This window comes from Myxocyprinus asiaticus, chromosome 33 (assembly GCF_019703515.2).
Source record: "Myxocyprinus asiaticus isolate MX2 ecotype Aquarium Trade chromosome 33, UBuf_Myxa_2, whole genome shotgun sequence".
NCBI lineage: Eukaryota > Metazoa > Chordata > Actinopteri > Cypriniformes > Catostomidae > Myxocyprinus > Myxocyprinus asiaticus.
The window spans coordinates 9,959,356-9,986,732 of NC_059376.1; the positions used below are offsets into that span (position 1 = coordinate 9,959,356).

Genomic DNA, 27,377 nt, shown 5'->3' on the forward strand with positions numbered 1-27,377 from the left:
GACATTGATTAAACCACTTGAGTCATATGGACTACCTTTATGCTACTTTTATGTCCTTTTTGAAGCTTGAAATAGTTGGTCCTCATTGACTTGCATTGTACGGATACACTCGCATCAAAATATCTTCATTTGAGTTCCAGAGAAAAACAAAGTCATCTGAGTTTGAGATGGAATAAGGGTGAATACTTGATGAGAGAATTATCATTTTTGGATGAACTATTCCTTTAAGGCACTCATGGTCATGCTCGAGGCCGCACGGTGGAAAAATGTATTGTTGATTTGACCAATATCATTATAATGTTAGCTTGGCAAAGATTTGATATTTCAGTCTTTTACCATTCAAGTAGATCCAAGCTGTACTTGCATGACTGGAAATAGCTGAGGGGCATTAGCAAGATGTCCCCTGACTTTAGACTGTATCTAATGGATCTGAGGACAAAGGTGTGAAGGTGAGGGGTGCAGGCTGTTGGTTGTACCTGATGCAGTTTGACCATGATGGGCCCTGTCTTCTCTTTTTCTTCATACTTCTCCACTTTGGACTGGAGTCTCTTATAATCTTGAAGAGCCTGTTCTCTGCGCTTCACCGCCATGTTCAGACTGGGAAACACACTGCTGTACCTGAGTTACATGAATAAAAACATAAAACATCAAAAACAGAAGGAAAACATTAGCATGGTGCATACATGCAATACCACTTTTCAAATCAACAAACACAAAACAAACAAGGGAAAAACATTTTTTTATGAAAATGAAAAACATTCTTACGTAAATTGTCACAATCGATTCAATGCCACAATTTACCCAAAAATGGTTTTACGAACAATTTAAACAGAAATGTGTCTTTATCATGTTTCATGAATGAGGCCCAATGTTGTGTTTCTTTAATAGGAAACCATTATTCCCACAATTCCAGTTAATGAAACACAGCTACGACCATCAACCTCCAGTGAAGTTTCCCAACAAGTTTCCAGCTATGCATTTTTGTCCAGGTTATTAAATGTTTGTTTCTCTTGTTATTATTAGTCTTTTTAAACAGTCGCCACAACATAACCTCTCTGCTGTGTCTACTAGCTCTGGATCACCCATTGCACTTATGCGATTCGTTAACGAATGTTGACCAGTGTGCAACTTAATTGTTGCACTAGTTCATCTGAGATTTGTTTATTAACGCAGTCAAATTGCAAGACATGAATGGTCATGATCTCAATATGGCGGCCTCCATGAGGGGAAGCCCCACCTTAGAATAAAGCAGGTTTTTTTCTAGGCCACTGATAGGACTGCTAAGAGTATATCATTTTAAACACAATATTTGTCAAAAGTACTACTAATTTCTTTATGATCTAAAGACTGAATTCTATTCTGTTCTGTCCTACAAAATCTAAATGTAATAACAATGAATATAAAATACAACACAAAAATAACAGTAGAATAATAAAATAGGAATAATAGAAATATAACAACAACACATTATAGAATTAATAAATAACAAAAAAAATGACTGGAAAGTCTGACTTTAAAGACAACATAAAACAGCCTTTGCAACGCATTGAACTTTCATAAGGTAACATATTTCAAAATAAAACAGAATATTCACTGTGAAATATTACAGGGCGGGACTTGATTTCATCCATCAGGATTTGATTGGATTGTGAAAAGCGTTTTTTTTTATCAGCAGAAAAGTCATTTCAGAGATGGAGAAATTTATTTTGAAACATTTATTTTCTTTAGAATAATGGGAACTGGTGAAACACAAGTTAAAAAAAAAAAAAAAAAAAGAATTAAGATGCAATCGTACACATAGGCTATGTTCAGACTGCCACTAAAAATCACATTTTTTGCATATCCAGATTGTATCCAGATGAGTTTTGATAGTCTGGACAGCAAAAAAACCACATGAAATCTGATTTTTCCGAATCTGATTCAAATCACATCAGGAGGTGGTTTCAAATGCGATTTAAATCTGATTTTTTCAGATGTGTCTCAGTCCGGACGCTCTGGCTGCTCAAATCGGATTTCAAATGGTCTTTTGCAACACTCTTAATGCAACACACAACGATGACGTCAAAAATTGGTGATGGAAATGCCGGAAGTATTCATAAGCCGGCCGTGACTGCAGCACGGAACATCACAATATTTACCATTGTCCTCCGTCGCTGAGTTTTTCTTATGCGATGGAGGAGTTCTGGACAGGGCGCTTATTTGGAGAGTGAGATGATGCCCCTCCATTTTTCCCACATCTGTTTTGAAAGCATCGTCATGTGGATACGCCTACGTCATTACCAAAGCAACCCATGCAGATAGATTGGTTATGTCTGAACGCGCAAATCTGATTTGATCACTTGCGATTATTAGTGCGGACAGTCTGCCTGAAAAGCTCTGATTTGAGAAAAAATTAGATTTGCCTGCAGTCTGAACATAGCCATAGAGACTTCATTGCTGGAGGTCGCCAAGTGACTTTACAGTTGGTTGCTAGTAGGTGTTCCTACTATAATGCGAGTTACATGGTCTTTATTTTCATTGTTAAGCACATTTTAGCATGAAGTAAATTTTTATGCTACAATTACAATGTTACACATATTGCCTCAAATTGGCACTCATTGAAAATGAATGACTTCTGGTTGCTTTGTCGCTGCAAATCGCTGTCAGTTCATTTAGTGCATTTACATAAATTTTGAGCAGAAAGAAAAATCAATACGAAAGTGTGTTGAACACAGCAAATCAAGCATATGTCTTTAAGAACCCACAGTGTCTTTGCTCTATAATGTTGGACAAACGTTTGATCACATGATGATATCAAGAAGGTTCATGTAGCACTAGCCCATTTTAGCAGGATCACTTAATTACAGCCACACAAATGGCAAGGAGGCATTTCACTTTCTATTTTGTTCATATTGTTTCTATTCCAAATGAAATTATAATCTCTGGGTGAGAAACCTGGTCTCTGTATACTAAAAATAGGAAAACTCTAAACTGTAACTTAGCAACAGAGTCGGCCGTTTTGGTTCGAGGCCTGACTGCGCTTCGGCTTTGCATTTCCTGGGAACGCTGAAGAACACAATACAAACACAAGAGATGCTTACAGGTCCAACACACACCGTTTTGTTCTTTGCGACCACAGAAAAGGGCTATTTACTTTGTAAAAGCTCACAGACTCAGAGTAGGGTGAGGGAGCTATAAATGTGTATTCTGATGTGTAGTATTTGGGGGATTTAAGTGAAGAAAGTCAGATGTATCTGCTGTAGGTGTTCTGCAGTCGACTGTGTGCGATGCATGGAAAATGGTACTGACAATAAGTGGGAGATGATGTGATGAGTAAAGTGGTCTGCTGATAAACTGAAATGGACAACATTTTAACGTTACTTTTATTTAGGATGTTAATTACTGAGTTTGAATATAGAAATAATTAAAATATTGGTCACATTAGCCAGATTCTTTAAGGCTCACTCAATCACATGTCTTTGGAGGTGATGCAAAAAAAAAAAAAATAAATAAATAAATAAATAATAATAATAATAAAGTAATTAAAATACAATAATAAAAACAAAGACTGTCAATGATTAATGTGCTGATTAATTAATCGAATTAATAATTAATCGAATATCAAATAAAATCATTCAATAATAATACAATTATTACAAATAACTATATTTAAATGATTTTAAATATAACGTAATAAATGTAATAACATTTATAACGAGTAAAGCATTAATTGGACAATTTAAAAAAGTGGCTTTAGAAGGCAATAAATTGTTTATTTCCATAGACCATTTCAAGGGCGTTACTCGCATGTCTTAATCTGAAGCATTTCTGGTGGCGACAATTTCATAACCCAGATCTTTCAAAATTAAATGACAAGTGTGAAAACTGAAAATAAACAATGAGGTGTGTCATTTCTGGATCCTTTAAATATGACTCTGAATTCTCAAAAATCATTAAAAGTTTACCTGAAGTGACTTATCTAGACGTGTTGTTAATACTAAGCATCTACGCGAGAGAGGTGATAAAATTGTATTGTGGTTTAGATGCTCATATGTATTTCCTTAACGGAAAGGTCGGGAATATTGGATCACTCCCATTACAACAAATGAAGCTGATAACGCTGCAAGCACGTGACTTGCAGACAAGGTAAGGGTTTTCTTTTCAATTATAAAAAAAAACCTTCTTTGTGTCTAGTGTCGGTCCTCCCAATACGCAATATACACAAGTTGCTTAGGGCCCTCATGCTGTCAAAGACGTTATAAGCTACCGAGTACTTGTATTTGTTGCCATGCATACAGGAGAGCTCCTTGATGCAAACATATATATATATATATTATTATTATTATTTTTTTTTATGTGAATATACATATATATGAACATATGATGTCATTTTAGTGTAGGGAGAAAAAGACAGGAAAAACACGGTGACAGAATCACTTTGGATTACAATCAGCATTTGTGATGAAATGCAGCTGAGTGCGATGAAAATGTTCAGATCAGCTTGACATCTTGTCAGTTCTTCAGTAAAAGAAAAAGCTCATTGGTCACTTGACGAGAACACAAGAGCCCGCCCCGGTGACAGAATTGTTTTTTTCAAGCAAGCCTGATGTGATTTTTCAGTTTTTGAAGCCATTAACTCAGCAGGGAGTCCCAACGGTCAAGTAATTAACGACCTCCCATTGGCAGACGATAATTCGCGATATGTCTTTCTCCGCTTGGCCGGCGATTATGTTAATGAAGCTCACACCTGAAAATCACTGGAAAAATCAGCTAATGTGGCAACGACTTGATTTTGTGTGACCGAGAATTGTAAGAACATGAAGGCGAACATTCCTTTTTATGTTCCGGGGACATAATTAAATATGTAAACGTGTTATTTTTTTATAATAAAAACTAGGGGTGGGTAAAAATATTGTTTTTCCAATTAACCACGATCTTCATTTGAACGATCTCAACATAGATTCTTAAATCCCAAGATCGATCTTTCATTCAATACGCAACCCTCTACTACAATGAGAGGAAATCACTCGCATTTGCAACCAAATTTCGCGCTATGCGACTAAAGTGCATATATTTTGCTGGAAAAGATTTACATTTCACTCACCAGTAATTGTGTAGTTTAGTCGTGAAGTGTTCAGCAGTGAGATCAGCGTGTTGAGTGTAAAAGTTTTTCCGTGTAATGTGTGTCCAAGACAAGATCCACAAAAACGCATTTGTCATTGAATAATATCTCTTAATACCCTTTCTGTTCTTTACAGTCAGTTGTTGATCAAAAACAACAACTAAAATTAAAACATTTAATAGAATTAAAAGATTTAATTCTAATCATGCATCGCACAGATGAGATAAAGCCATTCGAGTCCTCTCTAGTTAACATGCGCTCATTTAAAGACACTGTTTACAGAAATGCTGGTTTTTGTTAAAGAGACAGTACCGGTGTTCAACAAATCAGTGTAAATACTTGTAAATAGTACAAATTATGCAATTTAACAATAAATATGAATCAAAAATAATATATGAAATATAATATCTTATTGATTGATTGAATACATTTATTTGTTCATTTTTAAAAAGCCAAAATGTGACCAAAATGATGAAAAAGTAATCAAATATAATTAGTAAAATTTATATTTTCCTAATGTACCTAGTTAAAAGGTCCTCTGTATAATTAACAGCATTAGCTGGGAGATAATTGATTTGATATGTAAGCAAAAGGGACATTATAACTGAAATAAATTAATATGAATTGATATTGAATCGAAATGGAATTGAAAGCTTGTGAATCGGAATCAAATTGAATTGGGAAATCTGTATCAACACCCAGCCCTAATAAAAATACTTAATAAAATTAATATAAATAACAATAAACAAAATGAAATGGAAAGACTTCCAAGTCAAAAAGTCATAAAACAGCATTTGCAGTTCATTTAAATTGCAATATACAACATTTCTGAGTAAAACAAAATATTCAGTGTGAAATACTGTAGGGCAGGAATTGATTTCATCCATCTGGAAACAGTTTCAGTTCATATTACTGGTTACAATTTTTCATCAGCAGAAAAATAGTTTCAGAGGTGGAGAAAACATTTTGATGAAAGCATACGAAAACATACTTTTTTTTCTCTTTAGAATGTGTCCAGATGAATCGCAAACAATTTATTCAGAAAGAAAATAGGGGCAATTTTGACTCCGTAAGTATCTTCATGCTAAATAGCCAGACTGAGATGATGGCGGTAGTGAGGGTGGTGTAACCTATTAAGATAAGATCTGGTCTGGTAACCTAGTAAGATAAGATGCTTTCACCCCTCTAACAAGTGTACTGTAAGATACGCCTAGTAAAAGACAACGTAAGTCTGAAGGAGGGAGGGGGAGAGAGAGAGAGAGAGAGAGAGAGAGCAACCTGACTTCACCATGCACTGCTCTGTTAAGACAAGCCTTAAATTATTTCCCACAGGAAGTAGAGAAGGGAGCGGCCCAATATCGCTGTGGAAACGTCATAGGACCCAGCCCCACAACCCACGCTCTCTCTCCATTTATAAAACACCACCTTGGCCCAAGGACTCTCTTCTATCTCTCTACTTCTTGGCACGAATGTGAAGTGACAACTGGATAATCTAACACAATAATGTAACATTATATTAAGAATAAAAACAATGTAATGTAAAATTACATTCTACTGAATATGACCATTTTCAAGTCAACAAAACACCCAACTTTAATTCTTTTGAACGCTGCTTTTTATAAGCTATAAACACTTACCCTGAGGTGGAGACAGCTTCAAATCTTCAGATTAAAGCATTAGATAAAAAGATGACGCAATAACTTTTTAGTAAAAACATGGAATGACATCTTGCATAAAAGGCTGGCACAGACACTTTGATAGACTCCAAAGAATTAAAAGTACATAAAAAACACTCCTCTAAACTTCAATGTCAGTATGTGACTGTCAATTGAAACATATGCAGCTCAAGAGTGGCATGTGGTGGACTTTTAAAATGTGGAGGTAGGGTTTAATCTCTGGGTTTCGGATGTTATTCCAATGTAAATGAAAATTTCATCTTCATGTAAGGTTTACTCACTTTCCAGGTGAAAAGCATATGGAATATCTTTTAACTTGCATACTAACAAGCAATCAATACTACAATACATTTTATCAACATATTAACAGACTACTTATTAATGTATTTTACCATTATCCCCATCAAACTAATGTCATCAGGGTCAGAAATTTACTTTCTCTATTAAGGGGCATTAATTGCTCCCTGGAATTGACCTTATAAAATGACTCCAACCCAGATGCTTTAGGATCTCAATGAGAATGCAATGAGTGCAAGGGAGGCCTCCATCTCTCCATCTGTTGGAGAGTCTTGCTTTAGAAATATGACTGCTATACACACACTATTTAAACTCAAATTTTGGTATACTTTATTTTATGTTCGTACAGTCAATGTAACTCCATAAATATGACATATTATCTTTCGTTATTATATTATTATTCACATATTCCTTCTATATTTATTATTAGCACACACACTTACTGCATTGGTAAGACAGATACAAACTTAACCATGTTTTGTAGAATATTCCTGGTGGATTTAGCATTTTTCTCCACTGAGAGCAGATTTGATGCAGGTTAGCATCTGTAAGGAGAATTTACGGGTGTTGTTCTTAGAAATTAGGGATCCAAAAGCACTGTAATCTAGAGAAATGGTTCAGCCCGACTAGAGCACGGCCCGTCTGACTCGGCACAACCCAAACACACAGTCATGCGCCTGACCCGTGTAAAGGCTCTATCTGTGTTTTCCTGGACATCCAAATGACCACACACACACACTCCACCTCTCTGCTCAGCTGTATAATTTAACTCTCGTCTAGTCTGACTGCGGGTGTGGTGGCCATTTGACAGAGAGAGAATGACAGAAATAACAGTTGGTCTCTCTCTCACACACACACACACACACACACACACAGATCTTCTAGCCAAACCAGAGTCTGGACGGAATGACCGCACCAGCTACCTCGTACTCGTGTCAGCGGGACAGTGTGACAGTACGTCTGTATGAGAGTTTAACCACTTCACTGTACTGTAGGGTGTAATCTGAATGATGTGTGCTGTGTCATGCCTAAGACCTCTGTCATTACAGTTTGTCTATTTCTAAAAATAAAAAATGGAAGCTGTTCCACATCTTTGACTTAGCCCTGTGTCTTTTTTTAGAAACACACTCCAAACACACTGTATGGCATCTCTCTGCTTGCATCCGACTACTATAGCTATACTTGCAAACTTTCTGAGTAAAACGCATGTGGAGCATGGCCATGCAAAATCCATCACCACAATCCCAGGATGTTACTGGGTGCTCGTATGCGATTACTAAGGTGTTAAAGCAGCACGATCATATGTGAAGTCGGCATGTTGTTTGTCAGAGTTCCTGTACCTTAAAATCAGACACATTATGCCGACTCATTGACAAGCACCATCTCCTATGGCATTTATGCATTGGCTCCAGCATGTTAACATTCCCTTTTGGTGCAACCGAAAGTTCTTGCATCCGCAGCGTGGCAGACCTGGGTTCGGATTCCGTGTTGAAACCAGGAAGTAATCGCATTTTCATACTCCGTGACGAACATGATTTGGAAGTTGCATTTTTTCCTGCAACATACATTTTTTTTTTCTCCACTGATGGTTCGGTTTAAGTTTAGGGTTTGGGTAGAGGAGTAGAGTTTATAAAATAAAATATGCATTTGCTTTTGGCGCCCCTCTGTGGACATTACTCCCAGAAAATGGAGCTCACACGTGCCCATACTTCCAACAACACTTACTACTTTGGCCACTGGGGGCAGTGTTTCGCTTTTTGGCAAGCATAGACCGATTTTAGCTGAAGAAAAGTCAACCTACTGTTTCTAATTTCACTGTGAGATCAGTTTGGTTTGTTGTTGTTATATCCTTTTAATCCTATGGGAGAATCTCATGAAAACATGTCCAGGTTATATTTCATCCCATATCAAAAGATAAAATAAATAAATAATATTTCTCATAATGAAATTAACCTTAAGGATCATAATTGTTTATTATTTTCTTTTTCTTTTTTTTTGCATTGTGATTTTTTTCTTGACAATTAAGCACATTTTCCTCCCAAATTTTCATTACCATAATGCATTCAGCCTTACTTTGTTGGCAAAAATTTGAATGGTCCTAACAATACTCTTTGTTTTGACTTCGGGGTGAAAAACAAGAAAATCAAAGACATGCTCTTGACAGGTTTTGTGAGATGCACGAACCCAGTCTCACAACAAGTCTTAATAATTAGCACAAAATGGTGGCATTGTAAGAAATCATTTAAACTTTACCATGACTTTAACAGGAAAACAACACGGAAGAAAGAATTTCTTGGGGTTTTGTACAAGCATTCTTATGATGTTTCCAGAGTTTAATCCTAAACCCCAAACCTAACCTAGGATTCAGAACAAGATGAGTGAAGAGTGTTACAGGTTATTTTTGACATACATTAGTCATTTGCATTACATAAATAAATATACAATAAGAAAGGTTTTCTTTCTTAAAAAAAGTGTTGGATAGGAGGCTAGCTCAAATTTGGCTTCAATATTATAATTTGAAATTGTGTTTGTTGATTGGTTGGTTTCTATGGGAATAAAAGTCATAACGTTTTTGTACAGTATCTTACAATATCACTTCTCATATGGATTATTACTGGTTTTCATGAGACTGTTTTGAATTTACCCAGATTTGGCTCAGGTCCCTTCTTCAATGTAAGTCTATGGAATTCTGCCAGGCGAAAACTGTTTGATACAAAGTATCATTCATGTCAGGAGCACAAACGGTGCAGGCCAACTTATGTGCCAAAGTGTAAAACTAGGGTTCGGAGTTTCTTAAAATCCCTAAGTAAGAGAAATAGAAATGGTGATGCTTGCCTTAGCAAACGCCACTTATTAAGGTATCTTGAAATGTACTGTATTAGAAAAAGACATTCCATCTTGTCTTGGCCAACAAAGACTTAAATAAACCAAAGTCAAAAAACCTCCCCCTAATGCATATCAGCCAGAAGATATAATGGAGCGTTACCCACCCAATTCAAAACTGTTGCTAACTACTGTTCGCACAGACAAAACACACACGTATGCACTCACCTGGTTTAGAAACAAATTATCACATTAAGAGATTCGACAGATGTCTGAAGCCATTAAAGTTTCACCAGGCTTTCAGATGGATCACATTATAAATACTTTCATCCAGTGAACACTGGGAGAACAACAAGAAAGAAACGAGAAATACTGAGCTATTTATGCACTAATGGAATCTTGTTTTTCATGCTATCTTGGTTTATGGTTGATTAAATGCATTTCGGCTCAGCATAAAACAAAGGCAGTGTGTTTTAATGATGCCACTGGAGGCAAGACATAGGGATGGCTAAAAGAAAGTAGTTTTGTTGAAAAGCTGAGGATGAGATTTCTAGCATTTTTGTACTTATATGAGTGAATCTTACTTCGAAATTAATTTTGCATAAAGAAAATTAAGCCAATTTTTAGGACCATAAGCATTCATTGCATTATGACATTATTTTCATGACAATTAAGCATATTTTCCCTGCAAATGATCATTGTGAAAAAAATTCAGTCTTATTAATGGAATACAGTAAGAAATATCATTTCATCCGGACAGCGTTTTTTTTTTTTTTTTTTTTAATTTTTTTTATTATATTTTTATTTATTTAAAATAATCAACTTCAATTTAAAAAGAGACTATTACGCAGAGATGGGTCACTTCTATTATATAATGAATGGGAGAAATTGGAATGCCCAACGTTCAATGGATGTGGATGGGAAGTCCTGCCCTAAAGGTAAACGTGCCAACCACCTTTTAGATACATACATTGCCTGTCAAATAACTAGAGAACACACATGTGCATAGGCTAAATTTATTTTTTTAGCGTGATCTGAGGTAAAGAAGCACAATTTATGATACCAATGTTGTCAGATTTTACTGCCGATTTGAAATATGTTCTTTGAGCGTAATCTTCACCAACCGTTTTGGAGATTTCAGTCTTTCCCCATTCAAGTAGATAGGAGCTGCACTTTATTGGTGCTTGTTTACATAGAAAATAGCTGCCTGGGAGCATTCCAAAGCTGGCCGCCAAGTGACCTGACTTGCTAAAAAGATTTTGATTCAACATAATACTCTAATGATGTATACTTACAATTGTACAATTTAAATAATATATTATTATTTGTTTTAAAAAACTACAGTAATTATAATAAGATTGTTGCACTTTATTTTTTTAATGCAGTGTTTTGATAATGACTGTCTTAAAGCATCTGGCTAATGTGACCAATAATTTAATAACAAGTATATTCAAGCTCAGCAATTAACACACTCAATAAAAGTAACCAACTCATGTTGAAATGTTGGCCATTTATCAAAAAAAAAAATAAAAATAAGCTTCATTCTCTTTAGGCAATATCTAAATTATTATTTAAAAATAATAATTCCCATTTTGGGGTGAAATATGACCCAGACATTTTTTTTGACATTTTTCATAATATTCACCCTTATATTCAAGGTTTGAATGAATCAGTGCTGTTATAACATCTGCTGTAGATTTCGAGCAAACATTTGTACATTCACGGAAGAGAAGTGGTCAACCAAAAGTGTGTGTTGTCCAAGTTTCGCTCTGCTGTTAACTCTGTAAAGTCTCTCCTGTACTCACAGTGTTTGTGCGTGTATGAGTGTGTTTCTTGGCTGATGGCCACAGTAAGAGCCTACATACACGTCCACCACACACCCACCAGCCAGCGGAAATGAGAACCATTCCATCCTGCCACCAAACACACACACACCGTTGCAAGTACACATCACAACACACACACCACCAGGACATATTTTCTATCTATCTTCCTCAGTCTCCCTTCACACACACACACACACACACACATAGACACAGAAACACACATACACCAGAGTGGCTTGAGACCAAAACCTCCTTGTGGTAAAGCGTCAAGTAATAAAACTAAAATTATTATTTCCTTTATAACTGAAGATGTATCAGCACATCTCATATGCAAAAAGTTGTAGACTTTTGCAGCTCCACATACATGTGGGTTGATTACAAAGAAATTACTGACTGCAATTACTTTTTACTCAAAAAGTACTACACTTTTAAATTCTGGTAGATTTAAAATTCCTTTCAATTCTCAGATTACAGTGACTTATTTACAATGAATCTAATAACTTTTAAGTACATTGCTAGGATTACATATTTCTAAAATAATATTATCTATTTTTCAGGTTTTAAATACATTTAAAACCTGAATTATGATCATGTTTGTGTCTGTTTGTGTTTCTGTGACAGCTGTGGTGCTGAATGTATGACTTGTGTGACAAAGAACAATGAACAAGGAGAAAATATAGACATTATTGTGAATTCGTTGAACGGAAAAGTGTTTTATAAAGTAACTTAAAGTATTTAGTAATGCGATTGCATTTTCAAAGAAGTAATCGGTAAAGTAATTTGATTACAATTTTAGAGAAGTAATTAGCAACTTTTTTACTTTTAATTTTACTTTGAGTAACTTACCAAACACAGTATATAACTGATGACATCTCATTTACAAAACATACAGAGGTGATTATATTTTTTATACCCTACCTCTCACAGAAACCTGTTAGCGTTGATAGCAGTAGATTTAAAGTAAAACATGATTTGGCTGATTTATGTGCATTTAATAGTGAGGACCACTTCAAATATCCTAACAAATTGGATTTAAACATGTTTCACCAGTAAGGACATTTTCAACCACATATCACACCTTTACTAGACTATCTGAGACATACAGTTTCATGGACTTCTATTATTTAGAAATGAAGCTAATTATGATGACTACAAACGTACAAAATAACTCTAATTCTAACCCTACCCCTAAAAGAAATTGTTTTTCAAACTGAGGACATCCCCAAATGTCCCCAAAGGGAGGTTTTCTCAGATTTAACTCAATCTGTGGACAAAGCATAGTTAAGTAAACCCACACAGACACACACACACACACACACACACACACACACACACACACACACAGGCGTTTGTTAGGAGTGTCTCTGCACCCACTTCTCTTCCCAGTCACTCGTTAAGGCCCGTTTCCTGTTCCGGCTCCACCCACGAGAGGATGGATGGATGGAATAACACTCATGGGGGCGAGAGAGGAGTGGAGGGGCGGACAGCCAAATTAACTTTCCTCCAGATGCACTCCTTCATTTCCTCACTCGCTCCAAATCACAGAAAAAGACCTGCAGCCGTCAGATCGTTTCGCATATAAAAGCTTGCTGCTTTGAATGTGTGCAGCTGAGAGGAAGTCTGACGAAATGAATGAGAGTTGCTAACACACCTTCTCGCTATTCATTAATTGCAACAGTCTGGCTGTAGTTTTTTAAAATGCTATAAACATCAGTTGAAATAGAAAAGCCCAGATTTGTTTCCACCGAGCCCAGCTGATTGATTCCAGGTGTTAAGAAACAATAACATAATTCTAGTCAGCATTCATAACTAACTTAAGACACGAGATAGTACTGTCAATGCAAACATGATTCAAAATGCATAATCAATTGACTTATTTACCAATTTATATTCAAGGTCAAATCAACTGATGTTGTATGTTGGAAAGAATTTGATGTTCTGACAATCCAATGAAACAATAGGCTTAAACTGATGATAAATATAGTAGCTCTGTTTATCTATCTATCTATCTATATATATATATATATATATATATATATATATTTTTTTTTTTTTTTTTTTACTGGCTCTGGACAGTTACTGGCTTCCTCAAGCGTCTCAGCTCACCAATATGGGACAAAAGGCTAATCACAATAATAAAGTCAAAATACGGGACGTCCCAGCTAATATGGGATAGTTGGCCATCCTATGTGGAGATGATAGAATGGCAGATGTTCAGTTGGAGTTGTCTCAACTGCATCAAGCTTTTCAATCCTTTGTTTTGCCGGAGTCAAACAGAGAGAAAAGTTATCGGATTACCTCAGATTCACGGTTTATGCTGAAAAAATTTTTATTATACAAAATTAATACAGGAGGGACTGACTAATAAAAGTGATCTCAAATAATCACCTATATTAATATTTGTAAAAAAAGCCCCCTAATGAAGATAATTCAAAGGCATTACATTATTGTGGCAGATAAATGGAGCATCGAGTAGATATTTCAAAAAGTGTCATTAGAATAGCAAGTATTTAATTACAATATATTGTTTGGTTTATTTTCATATCATTGGACAGACTTATCATTTACATATGGGCATGATTAAATGTATAATTTAAAAAAAAAAAAATCTCGCACACACTCTCACTCTCTCTCTCACTTGCCTGAAATGTTTCTCATGATTTTAAAAATCTTTTGATCTGAAAGTGTATGCTTAAATGTTTGAAATTAGTTTTGTAGACAAATTAATATGGTGGCACAATTATATTTTTATTTCATTATAAAACTAAAATTTAATTAAAAAAAAAAAGTTTTTGAAATTGATGACTTGGACCAAATAATAAAGAAAAGCAGCCAATAAGTGCCCAACATAGATGGGAACTCCTTCAATACTGTTTAAAAAGCATCTCAGGGTGATACCTCAAGAAGTTGGTTGAGAAAATGTCAAGAGTACATGTCTGCAAATTCCAGGCAAAGGGTGACTACTTTGAAGATGCTAAAATATAACACAGTTTTGATTTATTTTGGATTTTGTTTAGTCACAACATAATTCCCATATTTCCATTTATGTTATTCCATAGTTTTGATGACTTTACTATTACTCTAAATGTGAAGAAAAAGAAGAAAAAAAAAGAAAAAATTATAATAAAGAATGAGCAAGTGTTTCAAAACTTTTGACCGGTAGTGTGTGTGTGTGTGTGTGTGTGTATATATATATATATATATATATATATATATATATATATATATATAGGTCAATGGCATGAAGCTAATTTTTTGTCTGCATCAAATTAAATATTCAAAAATAAATTACATGTATAAATCCCACAAAACAATTGCTAAAATACACATCTATGATGAACATGTTTTCAATTACTGAGTTCAAAGTCATTTTGATATTTTTTCTGGGGCTTAAAGTAAAAGATGTCAAGATCATATTGCATTCATTATCAAAATCCTTAAAAAGTCTAAACTTTTAAGGGACCATTTTATCTTCATGTGCTCTTCAGGAGCTGCTCTGAAAGTGGTTTGTGGTTCAAGTCGATGACAGTCAGAGTTCATTTAGAGTGGTCACACTATTGCACCAGAAAATGAGACACAAAAATGTAGCATTCATGCTATTTCTATATATTTACTTAAAATTAGTCAAATGTGATTAGAGGTTAAAGTGCTCAATAATTGCAGTTCTCTCAATAAATCACGGTTAGATCAAATGATCGCTATCAGATGATGTAATAATCGCAACAGGTCTAGTTATTTACATATCTGAGCTTTAAGTTTGCACTTTTAGAGTAGGTCTACTACTTTAACCATACCAAAGTTAACTTGCATTGTCTGAGGCAGAAAATATTAATATAAAAAAATAAGGATCTTCCATTGAACGTTTACTAGACATATCAAGGGTTTCACCTCCTAAATGTATTGTATTTTTGTGTGTATATATTATTTTTACCTTGCTAACTGCATATTCAGTTATTATGCACTATAATAATTACAGGTTACTGCACTTATACCGTCACTGACACAAATTACACAAATATACTGCGATTTTTGACTTTTCACTGCAAAACAAACAAACAAACCAAAAAAAAATAATGCTGCGAAAAGCTTCGAAATTTTTGAGAAAAGCTGCAGCAAATTCAGTCCTTTTGGGGCGCAATACTCAAGAAAAAGTGCCACGAAATCCTGGCGGGACTGATTAATTCAGCAACATGTCATGTGATTAATTTTATTTCCCTTTTTTAATAAACTGACAGGCTTTCCAACAACGTAATACTTTAATACGCATACAAATACATCACGCACACAAAAATATTGGTTAAAATAGACTACTTTTGTTGTTCTTTTTATTATACCGGTAAATAATTTTGTATTGTTAATTTTCAGTATCGAATGCAATATATTTCAAATTGAAATTTCTCTGGCATCTTGGAATTATTTTGGCACAATACATTACGGGATTGCACAAGGGATGCCTCTGTTAAATTTTGCCTAAATAAGGTATCCTAAAAAGCAGCATTATGTTGTAATGTATGCTTGCTTTTTGGAATGGCCTTCGTGCCGAAAGCACATATATGCCTTAAAATCCTGTCTAGTTAGGCAGCTCACTAGGTTTTTGAACAACTAATGACTGCTTCACTTTCCAAGGGGCCAGGATGAAAAACAAAAAATTGTCGATCAAAAGCTTAAAATAGATGTACTGCACTCACTTTTTCAATGGGTCGATCACAGTCTTCTGAATCTGATTGACCTGCAGAGAAAAAAAAAATAAAAATACCACATCAAACATAAACAGGAAAAATAAATCACTTATACTGTAGTGAAAATGTCAGATTTGTTTGTATACATATATATAAATATAAAACAGTATATAGCATGCTTCCACATGAATTTTTATGTGATTAACATTTACAATTACTACATATAAAACCCAAAGCACTAACATGTCCCACCAAAACAAAACTGTTCCAATGAAATCCAAGCCACTGACTGTGGTTAAAAGACAACCATGAACTAATTACATAGATCATCATTAAGTCGAACACAACAATAAAAATAAATAACAATGACCAAAAAAAAGTTCATGGTGAAGCTAATTGGCAACAGGATACATCATAACCCCCATGTTAAGAACATCAACCACTGTCGCCCCTCCCTTTCAATATGAAGTGCAATATGTGTTCAAATGAGAAGTATGGAGAGAACGTTTGTGACGTTGTTCCTTTATTGTGCTCCTGGCCTGAGGAAAGCAAGAAAAGGTGTGAATATTAATACAGCAGCAAATACAAAAGGCTGGAATCGTCAAGGGACGACACATGAAAGCACAGCCCCGGCTGGGGCTGAAAACACTGGAGAGGGTGGGCCGCCGTACAAGATGAAAGTTCTTTGCAAACAAACATTTTTAACAATAACAGTTTATATTCCCTTCGTTCCTCTGTGTGGTGTCAGGGCTGGAGAGGAGGAGGAGGAAGAGAGGATGGAAGGGGGGTGTTTGAGGTAAATGAATGTAAACGAACGTCGCATCGCCGCCTCGAGCCCCAAACACGCAAAGTCTCAAAAGTTGCCACACAATTAAAATCTTAAACTTGCAAAACATCATTTACATTGCAGATCTGGGATGTCAACAGGATGTGGTTGGCTGACAGTATGCTAACTTAACCTGGCAAACAATGCAGGTAACGAGCAAACAGAGAATGTTAAAACCAACGCGAAGAGTGAAGCCGACACAAGCTGACATGCCCATCAGAGGATTGTAACCTAAGTAGCTAATCAGCAACTCACTCGCTATTGATAGAAAAGTCAGTCAACGAAAGCAAACAAAACCCGACCCGAGAACAGAACTATTAATTAAAAAAAAGAGCTAGCAATCCTTCAAGTTACGTCTTTACTATAAGAAGTCAAAAATAGTAGTAACAACAATGATGAAACGAAAAAACAAGAAACCAAAACATAAGAATGCTGAGTGCTAGCTAGAGTGGCTGTCAAAATATCTGTATCAGAACACTTTATAGTTGGAGTAAGTCAACATGAAATAAAAATGTATGCTATTCAGGCCTACCCTTACATAACTTTCCTGATCTTGTTGTGCAGGTTTCGGCGCACAATACTCCATAGAAAAAAAAATGTCTATATATTCTTTCACCAAAATGCAATTACTTACTCTGCCACTGAAGCAACTTTCCTTTTCTCTTATTTTTCAACCCCTCCTCTCCAACCACCACCACTTTTTATGATCCAATCAATTCCTGACAGATAAAATCCAGCCCTATGCAACATTATTTACTCGTTAAATGTCGTTTACATTACGCAAGTAAAACGGATTACAAACACCTTTTCATTTTGACTTTAAAAAAGTCGTCCAATTTATTGCATGTGGTTTTCACGTTATATGGCAAATTTAGGTGCAGTCAAAAGGGCCAATTACATTTGCAAAAACAACACATTTTACTGCAACAGTAATGCAAACACTTGTTTTGTCTGCATTTCATAATTAAATAACTCCTTCACAGACAGCAATGCTATATTTTTCTATTTGAATTATGCAAAGAATATAAAAATGGTCGCTTGGTGCACATTTTCCTGTCGTTTTGAACTGTGGTACTCATGCAGAAGACTAAGTTCGAATCCTCCCTGCATCGTTTCACAGTCAGTGTTAATTTTCACACTTTTTTGTCATAATATTTGTGTTTGCCGAAAATGCCATTATATTTAGTCAATATTTCATCACGTCATATTTATTCATTTTAGTCCATTTTACTTTACCTAAAATGGCATTTAGTTGACGTGGCAATTCCAGTCGACGTTAATGTGCCCAATGACAAAAACATGTATCTGTAACAGACCAAACTTTTACCAAATATTTAAATATTTAAACATGTCACATACAGTATGTTTTAAAAAATATTATTTTTTAATATTTAAGATTAAACAACATGAGAAAACTGTCCTAAAACTTGAGCTCCAGAAAAAAAAATTGCATTTAACAAATATGCCGAAGTATTACCTACTTTTTAGGAGTTACTTTGAATGCCTTGTAACTTGGAAGTAACTGAATTGCGGTCAGTGTAGCACGTTTTTCAGGAAACCACGTAATCACAATGCAAGTTACACACTCTGACTAGCGCGTAACTTAGTTCAATTTACCTATCTATTCGCTTCATTGTCAGTGCAGATGTAAGTTTTAATATTACGTTTATGTGGTATACACAGTAGCGTTTAAAAAAAATGTATCCCCTTTTCTCCCAATTTGGAATGGTCAATTCCCACTACTGAGCAGGTCCTCGTGGTGGTACGGTTACTCACCACAATCCGGGTGGTGGATGACAAGTCTCAGTTGCCTCTGCTTCTGAGACAGTCAATCCACGCATCTTATCACGAGACATGTTGTGCATGACAACGTGGAGGCTCCACATGTGGAGGCTCATGCTACTCTCCGCAATCCACGCACAACTTACCATGTGCCCCATTGAGAGCGAGAACCACTAATCGCGACCACGAGGAGGTTACCCCATGTGACTCTACCCTCCCTAGCAACCGGGCCAATTTGGTTGCTTAGGAGACCTGGCTGGAGTCACTCAGCACACCCTGGATTCGAACTTGCACTTCCAAGGGTGGTAGTCAGCGTCAATACTCGCTGAGCTACCAAGGCCACCCATACAGTAGTGGTTTTAACCACTGGGGGCTCAAAAACTAACGTTGACACCTGCGTTCTGTTTTATTCGTTGTGCTGTGTCTAGATTGTTTTTTGCACAGGTGCCACAAAGATTTAATGTTCTGAACAAGTTCAGGTTGCAAAGAAGTGACTGTTACAATGTTTAACATTATTCCAGATTGTTCTGCACCAAGCAAAGTTTCAGCGCTTGATAAAACGCCAATGTTTTTTTTTCCCTTCTGCTCTTTATGTTGCTTACGATGCTTACATAAAATACAGCCTATTGCAACATGATGAACAATATACTGCAGCATTATAATATAAGCTACAGGTGAAAGTAAAGTAAATAAGACAGAAATATATTACTACTGTATACAACAAATCCTCAAAGTAATAATAATTATACTGCATCATACTGTTTTATAATTAAAAACTAGACAACAATGAATAATTGTTGGGTTTTAATAATAATAAATAACAACTGAGTTCCAAAATGTTACTGAGGTTAGTAGTAGGTTTTGCACACCCTGTTCATAAAAAAATGTAAATAATAATTTTTGTAAAAATATATGTAGGTAAACATTGCTTTTTTTCCCCACTGTATTGTGGGAAAAGCTGGAAAACATGCATTACTTACCTTGAACTTGAATTTTATTTCATAAAAAATGTTGAATGTACTTGGCTACAATGGCTGATAGGATGAATTTAAAATTATAATTATAATTTTTTATATAAAAATTTTGAAATGGGGCAATGCCGGGTTGATCGGTTGCTTGGGGCCTCAGAAATCGTAAACCCACCCCTGTGCTGATTAATCTTACATATATATTTTCTTGTCATATTTTGCCAAGAGTATAATTAAAGCAGTTGGATTATCATCATGATGCATTTGTTTTGCTTAGTCTTCGTTATCATTGACAAAAAACGAAACAAAAAAACCTTCAAATAACATTTTCATCTGTAATTTTGCTGATGAGACTGACACTGGTCCCAGTCTTAGGAAAATGGTCCTAAAACGGAAACTTGCGGAACACCAAATAATGCAGGGTGGTATTAATGTCAATAAAAGAGAGAAAAAAAAAAAGAATTATTTAACCTCATAAATACAGAGTAAAACACTGCATCCATGTCCATTTTGTTCTCAGTAAAGCGAGGTGATAGTAGAAGTAGCAAACAAGAGGTGATAGACTGAGAGAGAGAGAGAGAGAGAGAGAGAGAGAGATGAGATGTACAGTAGAGAGAGATACAGTCGGTGGTGCGAATTAAGTGATGGGGAAGTATATTCCATATGATGAGAGCACAGCCTGAGGGACACACTCCAGCTCTAGTGTGTGTGAATCATAGGCCAGAGATCAGCCACAAACACACACAATAGATAGCACCCAAAAATACATTAAACATATACATACCCAGAAAAAAAAAAAAAAATTGACATTCCTCCCCGCCACCATGGCCGCTAGTTATAGAGCACAAAAAGCTTTACAGGCCTTAAATCTTTTCAAACATGACTATAAAATACATTGTGCAGGCCTACACTGAAACTTCACTCATTACCATAACATTTTCCTGCCTATATGTATTCCCCCCTTTGGGCAATCCACCATTCCTTTAAAATAGAGTGAGAAAGATGACTGTTTAGTTATTGTTAACAAACGCAACCATGATTTGGTTAGCTACCATGACAAAATCAGAGTTTGTTGCTGGTTTGGGGTCTGAATTAGACTTCCATCTGATTAACCATTCAAGCATCCCAGGGTGGTAATTCACACTAGCACACCGCAAAACGCAGCACTGAAAAATCAGCTGTGCTAACATCTCTCATCGCCCACGGATAGTGCACCATACGCCTGCCAAGTGCCCATACAGTAGCGTATGAGAAAACGGTGCTCAGGCGAAGAGAGCTGTAGAAAGCATTTGGCTTTGGTAAAGCTGACAGAGGGGTCAGCAGAGAGCAAGGATATTTGCATCAGGCTTCAATCTGCTATTTCTGAGATCTGCTGAGCTGTGGATTGTATTACAACTAGAGGCACTTGTGGTATATTTTGCCATGGCAGGTTTGTGTTCGAGTGAATATCTATGACATGTTTGACTGAGCAATCTATTGATGGCCCTGAATTTCAGCTGACCGTATTATTTAAAGGGATAGTTCAACCAAAAATTAAAATGCTCTCATCATTTACTCACCCCCATGCCATCCCAAGTGCGCATGACTTTCTTTCTTCAATAGAACACATTTGAAGAAAAATATTTCAGCTCAGTAGGTCCTTAAAATGCAAGTGGATGGTGATCCGACTTTTGAAGCTCCAAAAATCACTGACAGTCAGCATTAACGTCATCCACACAACTCTAGTGGTTAAATTAATGTCTTCTAAAGTGAAACGATCACTTTTGGTGCGAGAAATATCAATATTTAAGTACTTTATAACTACAAACCATCACTTCCGGTCAGCAGCAGTTTACGAGAGCGCTGAGTTCACAAGGTCTCTCGTGTGACGGAACTTCAAAAGGTCTGATCACCATCCACTTGCATTTTAAGGACCTACTGAGCTGAGATATTTTTCTATTTTTCTTCAAATGTGTTCTATTGAAGAAAGTCATACACATCTGCGATGGCATAAGGGTGAGTAAATGATGAGAACATGTTCATTATTGGGTGAACTAACCATTTAAGAAAAAAGAATCTGGAGTAAAATTTTAATTAATTGCATTTCTGAAGACTACAAATGGCTCCTTAAGCGGTCACACATTATTTTTGTGCATGTAGGCTGTAACTAGATTTGTACACGAAGCATTGTCACTTAAATTCATATTTTAGGTATAAACATCCCATGCTTCTGCATACAAAAATGTTCTTACACTAACGATTCTCACAAGGAACTAGCCAAGTCGTCTGATTGACTGATGCATTGGCAACATGAGATGACCTAAAAGTACTGGTAACAGACCAGTCATCAAGTTGGAACATGAGTCCAAATATTACTGTTAAACAACCTTAAAGAATCAAATCAAAAATGCCCCTTAGCTGAGGTGCTTGCCACATGTGGCTAAAGAGACATTCACTCTGACAGCCATTAAATCACCGCATGTCGGCAAGTCACTCTACTTGAGAATTAGCGGTGCAAAAGGTTTTTATATACAAGTTCATCCAGTTTTATTTTACAAATCAGCTAGAGCTTCTGGAATGAAGGTTGTAGTCAGTTGATGAGAACATACACACTACTGTTCTGAGATCCAGTCAACGCTGTGTGAATCACTTATGGGCTCTTAACCACATTTAAAAGACTGGCTCCAATGTGGGGAAATATAGAGTGGAAAAAAGAAAAAAAGACTATTGTAACAGTACTACTAGCAGGAACCACAGAGAGGACAGCAGTGCTGAAAAGGGACTCATTTGAAGATGCTTGCACAATGAAGAATGTAGAAGGGCGTGGGGTCTGCTGTGTGAAAATATTACTCATAGCCAATCTGCTGGAGGGAAGACAGAACAGACTTCTGCCGAAGTCAGAGAAACAACTATTTTTCTTGGCCAAAAGTGGAAAATAAACATGGGTTAGAAGGTGTTGCAAAGCAGAACCGAAGATGGTGAATGGTTCATTTCTGAGATGTACAAAACAGAGCGAAATTTATGCATAAACAATACTGGACTTCATCACTTCATAGAGTCATTCATGATACCGACCGTTAGATTACACATATGTTTAGAACAGATGAGAATTTTAAATATACAGAAGATCCCTCAGCGGCAGCAGCACTAAGGCGCTGAAAGATAAACAACGAGACGCCCTGAAGATACTTTCAAAACTCAATGTAAATATGACAATTACCTTCAGACATCATTTTAGTCCAAAACAATAAATGCACATTAACAAATTACTACAAACAGAAAGAAAGGTTTGAACTGAAAGGTTTTAGGTTCAAGCCCCACAAAGTGCCACTGAGTCCTTGAGCAAGACACTTAACCCCAGGTCACTCCAGGAGAATTGTGCTTGTAAAAGTGTGCTGAAAGTTGCTTTTTGGAGCCTGCTTTTAAACCATGCACAAGCCCAACAATTAAAAGCTGTGAGGTGAAAATGTAGTCTCTAAATGGCTGATACTGTCTCTTTTTTGTCGTATTCTTTGTTGTGAATCCAGAGAAGTTGAAAGATTTGTGACCATGTAAATGTATTTATCAGAATTTGCACCACAAAAAAGTAGATAAAGACCCCATTTCCACCTGGTATTAAGATGCGTTATTGGTGATTGGACCACATGTGGTCAGAGCTAAATACAGGTCTAAACATGGTCTAAAATGTTTTGTGATCAGATCACAAAAAACACATATGTATGTGGTCAAAAACACATCTGAACGCATCACGTGTTAAACGTTAATCCGTCCTGTATTTGTACCGGCAGTAGCAAAGCACCTCCCCTCACTAGTCAATTATCCGCTGCACTAAAACAAGAATTTAAACTTTACCGGTTAGGAGCAGTTTAAAAGAAAATAACAGTCTGATCGGAAACATTTAAAAAGCGGATATATCCACAAGCGTGAGAACTTCATGGATCTTCTTCAGTGTGTCTGAAATCAACATGCAGTGACACTTATGAGAAGCACGAATATCTGCAGCTCAGGTTAATACAACTAATCCATTAAAATAATGGACAATTCTGCTCTAAATGTTGATTTTGTGCTTAGATAAAATTTCAGCTGCATCAGAGAAATCACGCGCTGTTTTCGCACTTTCTTCATCTTTTCTAACTTTGTTGCGGTTTATTATCATGCAGGAACACATGGGTATAGTGACTGGTGCATGTCGTCATGAGTCCCTCCCCTCCAAATCCGATCACAAGTGGTCACAGAAGACGCATATAAATGACCAGGTGTAAACAGCGATGTGTCTCACCAGATCACATGATCGGATCACCCAAGACGCATCTTAATACCAGGTGGAAACAGGGTCAAAGATTAAAGGGATAATTAACCCAAAAATTGTAATTCTCTCATGATTTACTCACCCTCCTGGCATCCCAGATGTGTATGACTTTCTTTCTTCTGCAGAACACAAATTAAGATTTTTAGAAGAATATTTCAGCTTTGTTGGCCCATACAAGTGAATGGGTGACAAAAAAATGTAAGCTCCAAAATCCACATAAAGAGAGGATAAAAGTAATCCACATGACTCCAGTGGTTAAATCCATGTGTTCAGACATGATATGATAGGAGTGGGTGAGTAACAGATCAATATTTAAGTCTTTTTTGTCATATATTCTCCTCCCTGCCCAGTAGGGGCGATATGCATAAAGACTGTGAATCACCAAAAACAGCATTGACCTGTTTCTCACCCACATCTATCATATCGTTTCAGAAGATATGGATTTAACCACCAGAGTAGTCTGGAGTACTTTTATGTTGTCCTTATGTGGATTTTGGAGCTTAAAAAAATAAGGCACCAATTCACTTGGATTGTGAGGACCAACAGAGCTGAAAATTCTTATAAAAATCTTCATTTGTGTTCAGCAGATTAAAGTAAGTCATACACATCTGGGATGGCATGAGGCTGAGAAAATGATGAGAGAATTTTCATTTTTGGGTGAACTAACCCTAATCTTCTGGTCCTTGCATGTTCATTTATTAAATATTTGGCTACTTTAATAATGTTAACACAATAAGAGTATAGTACTCTCAGCTTAGTTTAACACACTATTTAAATCCATTTTTGCAGAATTCTGCATGTTTTCCTCCACAATGAACACAGAAAAGGTGAATAATGTGTGCAGACGTGTAGGCCTTGAGATGAGTTAGCTAGCTCTAGTAGTGGCAAAATAAGATGAAAACATAACCACGTCCTTTATTCATTTTCACATTATGTGAATGAGTATCAGAAGCCTAATAAGGAGAATCTTTAAAAAGCCCAAATACTTTAGGTCCTCTACAAAGGGGGCGAAGCGTGCTATCCTTCAACCCAGGATTAATTTTAAGTTTAAGAATATAATAATTACATTTCAATTACATGCATTGGGAAATATTCTTCACAACTAAATATATGTACATTTCTTGGATAACTCCTTACCTTCTCTTGATTGAATGCATCCATTCTCTTCATGGCTGTATCCAGAGCAGTCATAGATTCAAGGAAAGCCTGATCCTGCTCACACAATGGATTACTCAACAAGTCCCCTGAGATCTTCACCGCTGCTTTAGACATTCCTGAAAAACAAACAAAAATGATAGTCTTTCATCCTAAAAACAAAGGAGTGGCCACATCAACAGAAAATCCCCAAATGGTCAACTGCTTTCCATCTCTGGGGTGAAATAACGCTTATATTGATGTATCATTTGCGAACTAAATTAAAAACAGAATGGTGTCTTTTGAAAAAGATCACGCCTTTGCATGGCAAGAACTTAAGAGCACCGAGTGATTTTGCAAAAATATGGCACAATGACACACTTGTTTAAGAACAAGTAGCCTTCCACAAGCTTCTCACAAGTTGCTGGAATTTTAGCCCATTCCTCCAGACAGAACTGGTGTAACTGAGTCAGGTTTGTAGCCATCCTTGCTTGCACACATATTTTCAGTTCTGCCCACACATTTTCTATCAGACTGAGGTCAGGGCTTTGTGATGGCCACTCTAATACCTTGACTTTGTTGTCCTTAACACATTTTGCCACAACTTTGGAGGTATGCTTGGGGTCATTTTCCATTTGGAAGACCCATTTGCAATAGAAAGCTTTCTTCATGGCTGATGTCTTGAGATGTTGCTTCAATATATCCACATAATTTTCCTTCCTCATGATGCCATCTATTTTGTGAAGTGCACCAGTCCCTCCTGCAGCAAATCACCCCCACAACATGATGCTGCCACCCCCATGCTTCACGGTTGGGATGGTGTTCTTCGGCTTGCGGGAGGAGTGTAGAGCCGAGGAGGGCGGGGCCGGGCTGGAATGACGCACGCTTGGTCCCCAATCAACATGATGGGGCGCGCGAGGGATAAAGGCGGCCGGGGACGACAGTTCGAGAGAGAGAAAATTACAGGCAGCTGTACTGTGTGTTTATGGTTAAGTTGTTTATTAAATTATTATTTAAGTTGTCAAGCCGGTTCTCGCCTCCTCCTTTCCACTGAACCCCCTTACAGTTATATTTAAAATGCTCAAGATTTACAAGCTACAGTTGCTCATTTGGGAAATTCCAAATATGTTTGGCCATTACAGGTATCAAAACAAATCTAAAGTAACCCCATGGCACTGGGGTTTTTTGGACAGAGGAGGAGATAAGACAATTTCACCATGTATGGAAGGAGGAGCACAAAGCTGTTGTCACTGCTCTGCTGGTAACACACAGAAACAACAACACAGTCTTCAAAATAAGGCTTGATAAAATAATTAGGCTTCTTCCAAAATAAAGCCTACAGACAGTATAGCAAAGTTGCATGCAAAATTATTACAGAAATATATTACTATGGTATATTATTAGTGTGCACTGGAATATAATAATACTGTTAATAATAATAATTATTAGTATTATTTTAAATAATGGATTTTAAAAGAGGACTCAAGTGTGAACACCATACAGAGTAACTGTTTTTAATGGCAGTAATGCATGGGCAATACAAGATTTAGTTTAGGTCAAAAGGAATCATTCACTACTTTGTAGTTTTAACAACTTCTTCAACATGAGAGCTACAGTTTTAATGTAAATTTATGGGGGGGGGGGGGTTGTTTGTTCTTTAAGACTTCATAGCTAAGCTGTGACAACAGTATTTTTTTGGTTCAAATTGTGCAACCACGTCATTTAAAAATAAATAAATAAAATGAAAGAATAATCATGATTAATAACAGTGATTAAAATTTTGAGCAAAATAATCGTGATTATCACTTTCAACATTATTGTGCAGCCCTAATGATTATGTGATTATATTATTTACTCACTCTCATGCCATCCCAGATGTGCATGCCTTAATTTCTTCTTCTGAACACAAACAAAGATTTTTAGAAGAATATTTCAGCTCTGTTGGAACTCACAATGCAAGTGAATAGTGACAAAAAT

General features: G+C 36.2%; 1 protein-coding gene across 1 annotated transcript in view; it reads right to left on the bottom strand.

The window, feature by feature from the left end:
* The window catches only part of bin3 (bridging integrator 3), an 87,852-nt gene that overhangs the window by 27,669 nt on the left and 32,806 nt on the right, over positions 1-27,377 (bottom strand). The window contains exons 5-7 of the mRNA XM_051668716.1: positions 25,404-25,540; positions 16,412-16,452; positions 477-618 (exon numbers count right to left, since the gene is read on the bottom strand). Of these exons, the coding sequence (XP_051524676.1) occupies positions 477-618; positions 16,412-16,452; positions 25,404-25,540 (320 nt within the window). The remainder of the gene's footprint in view (positions 1-476; positions 619-16,411; positions 16,453-25,403; positions 25,541-27,377) is intronic.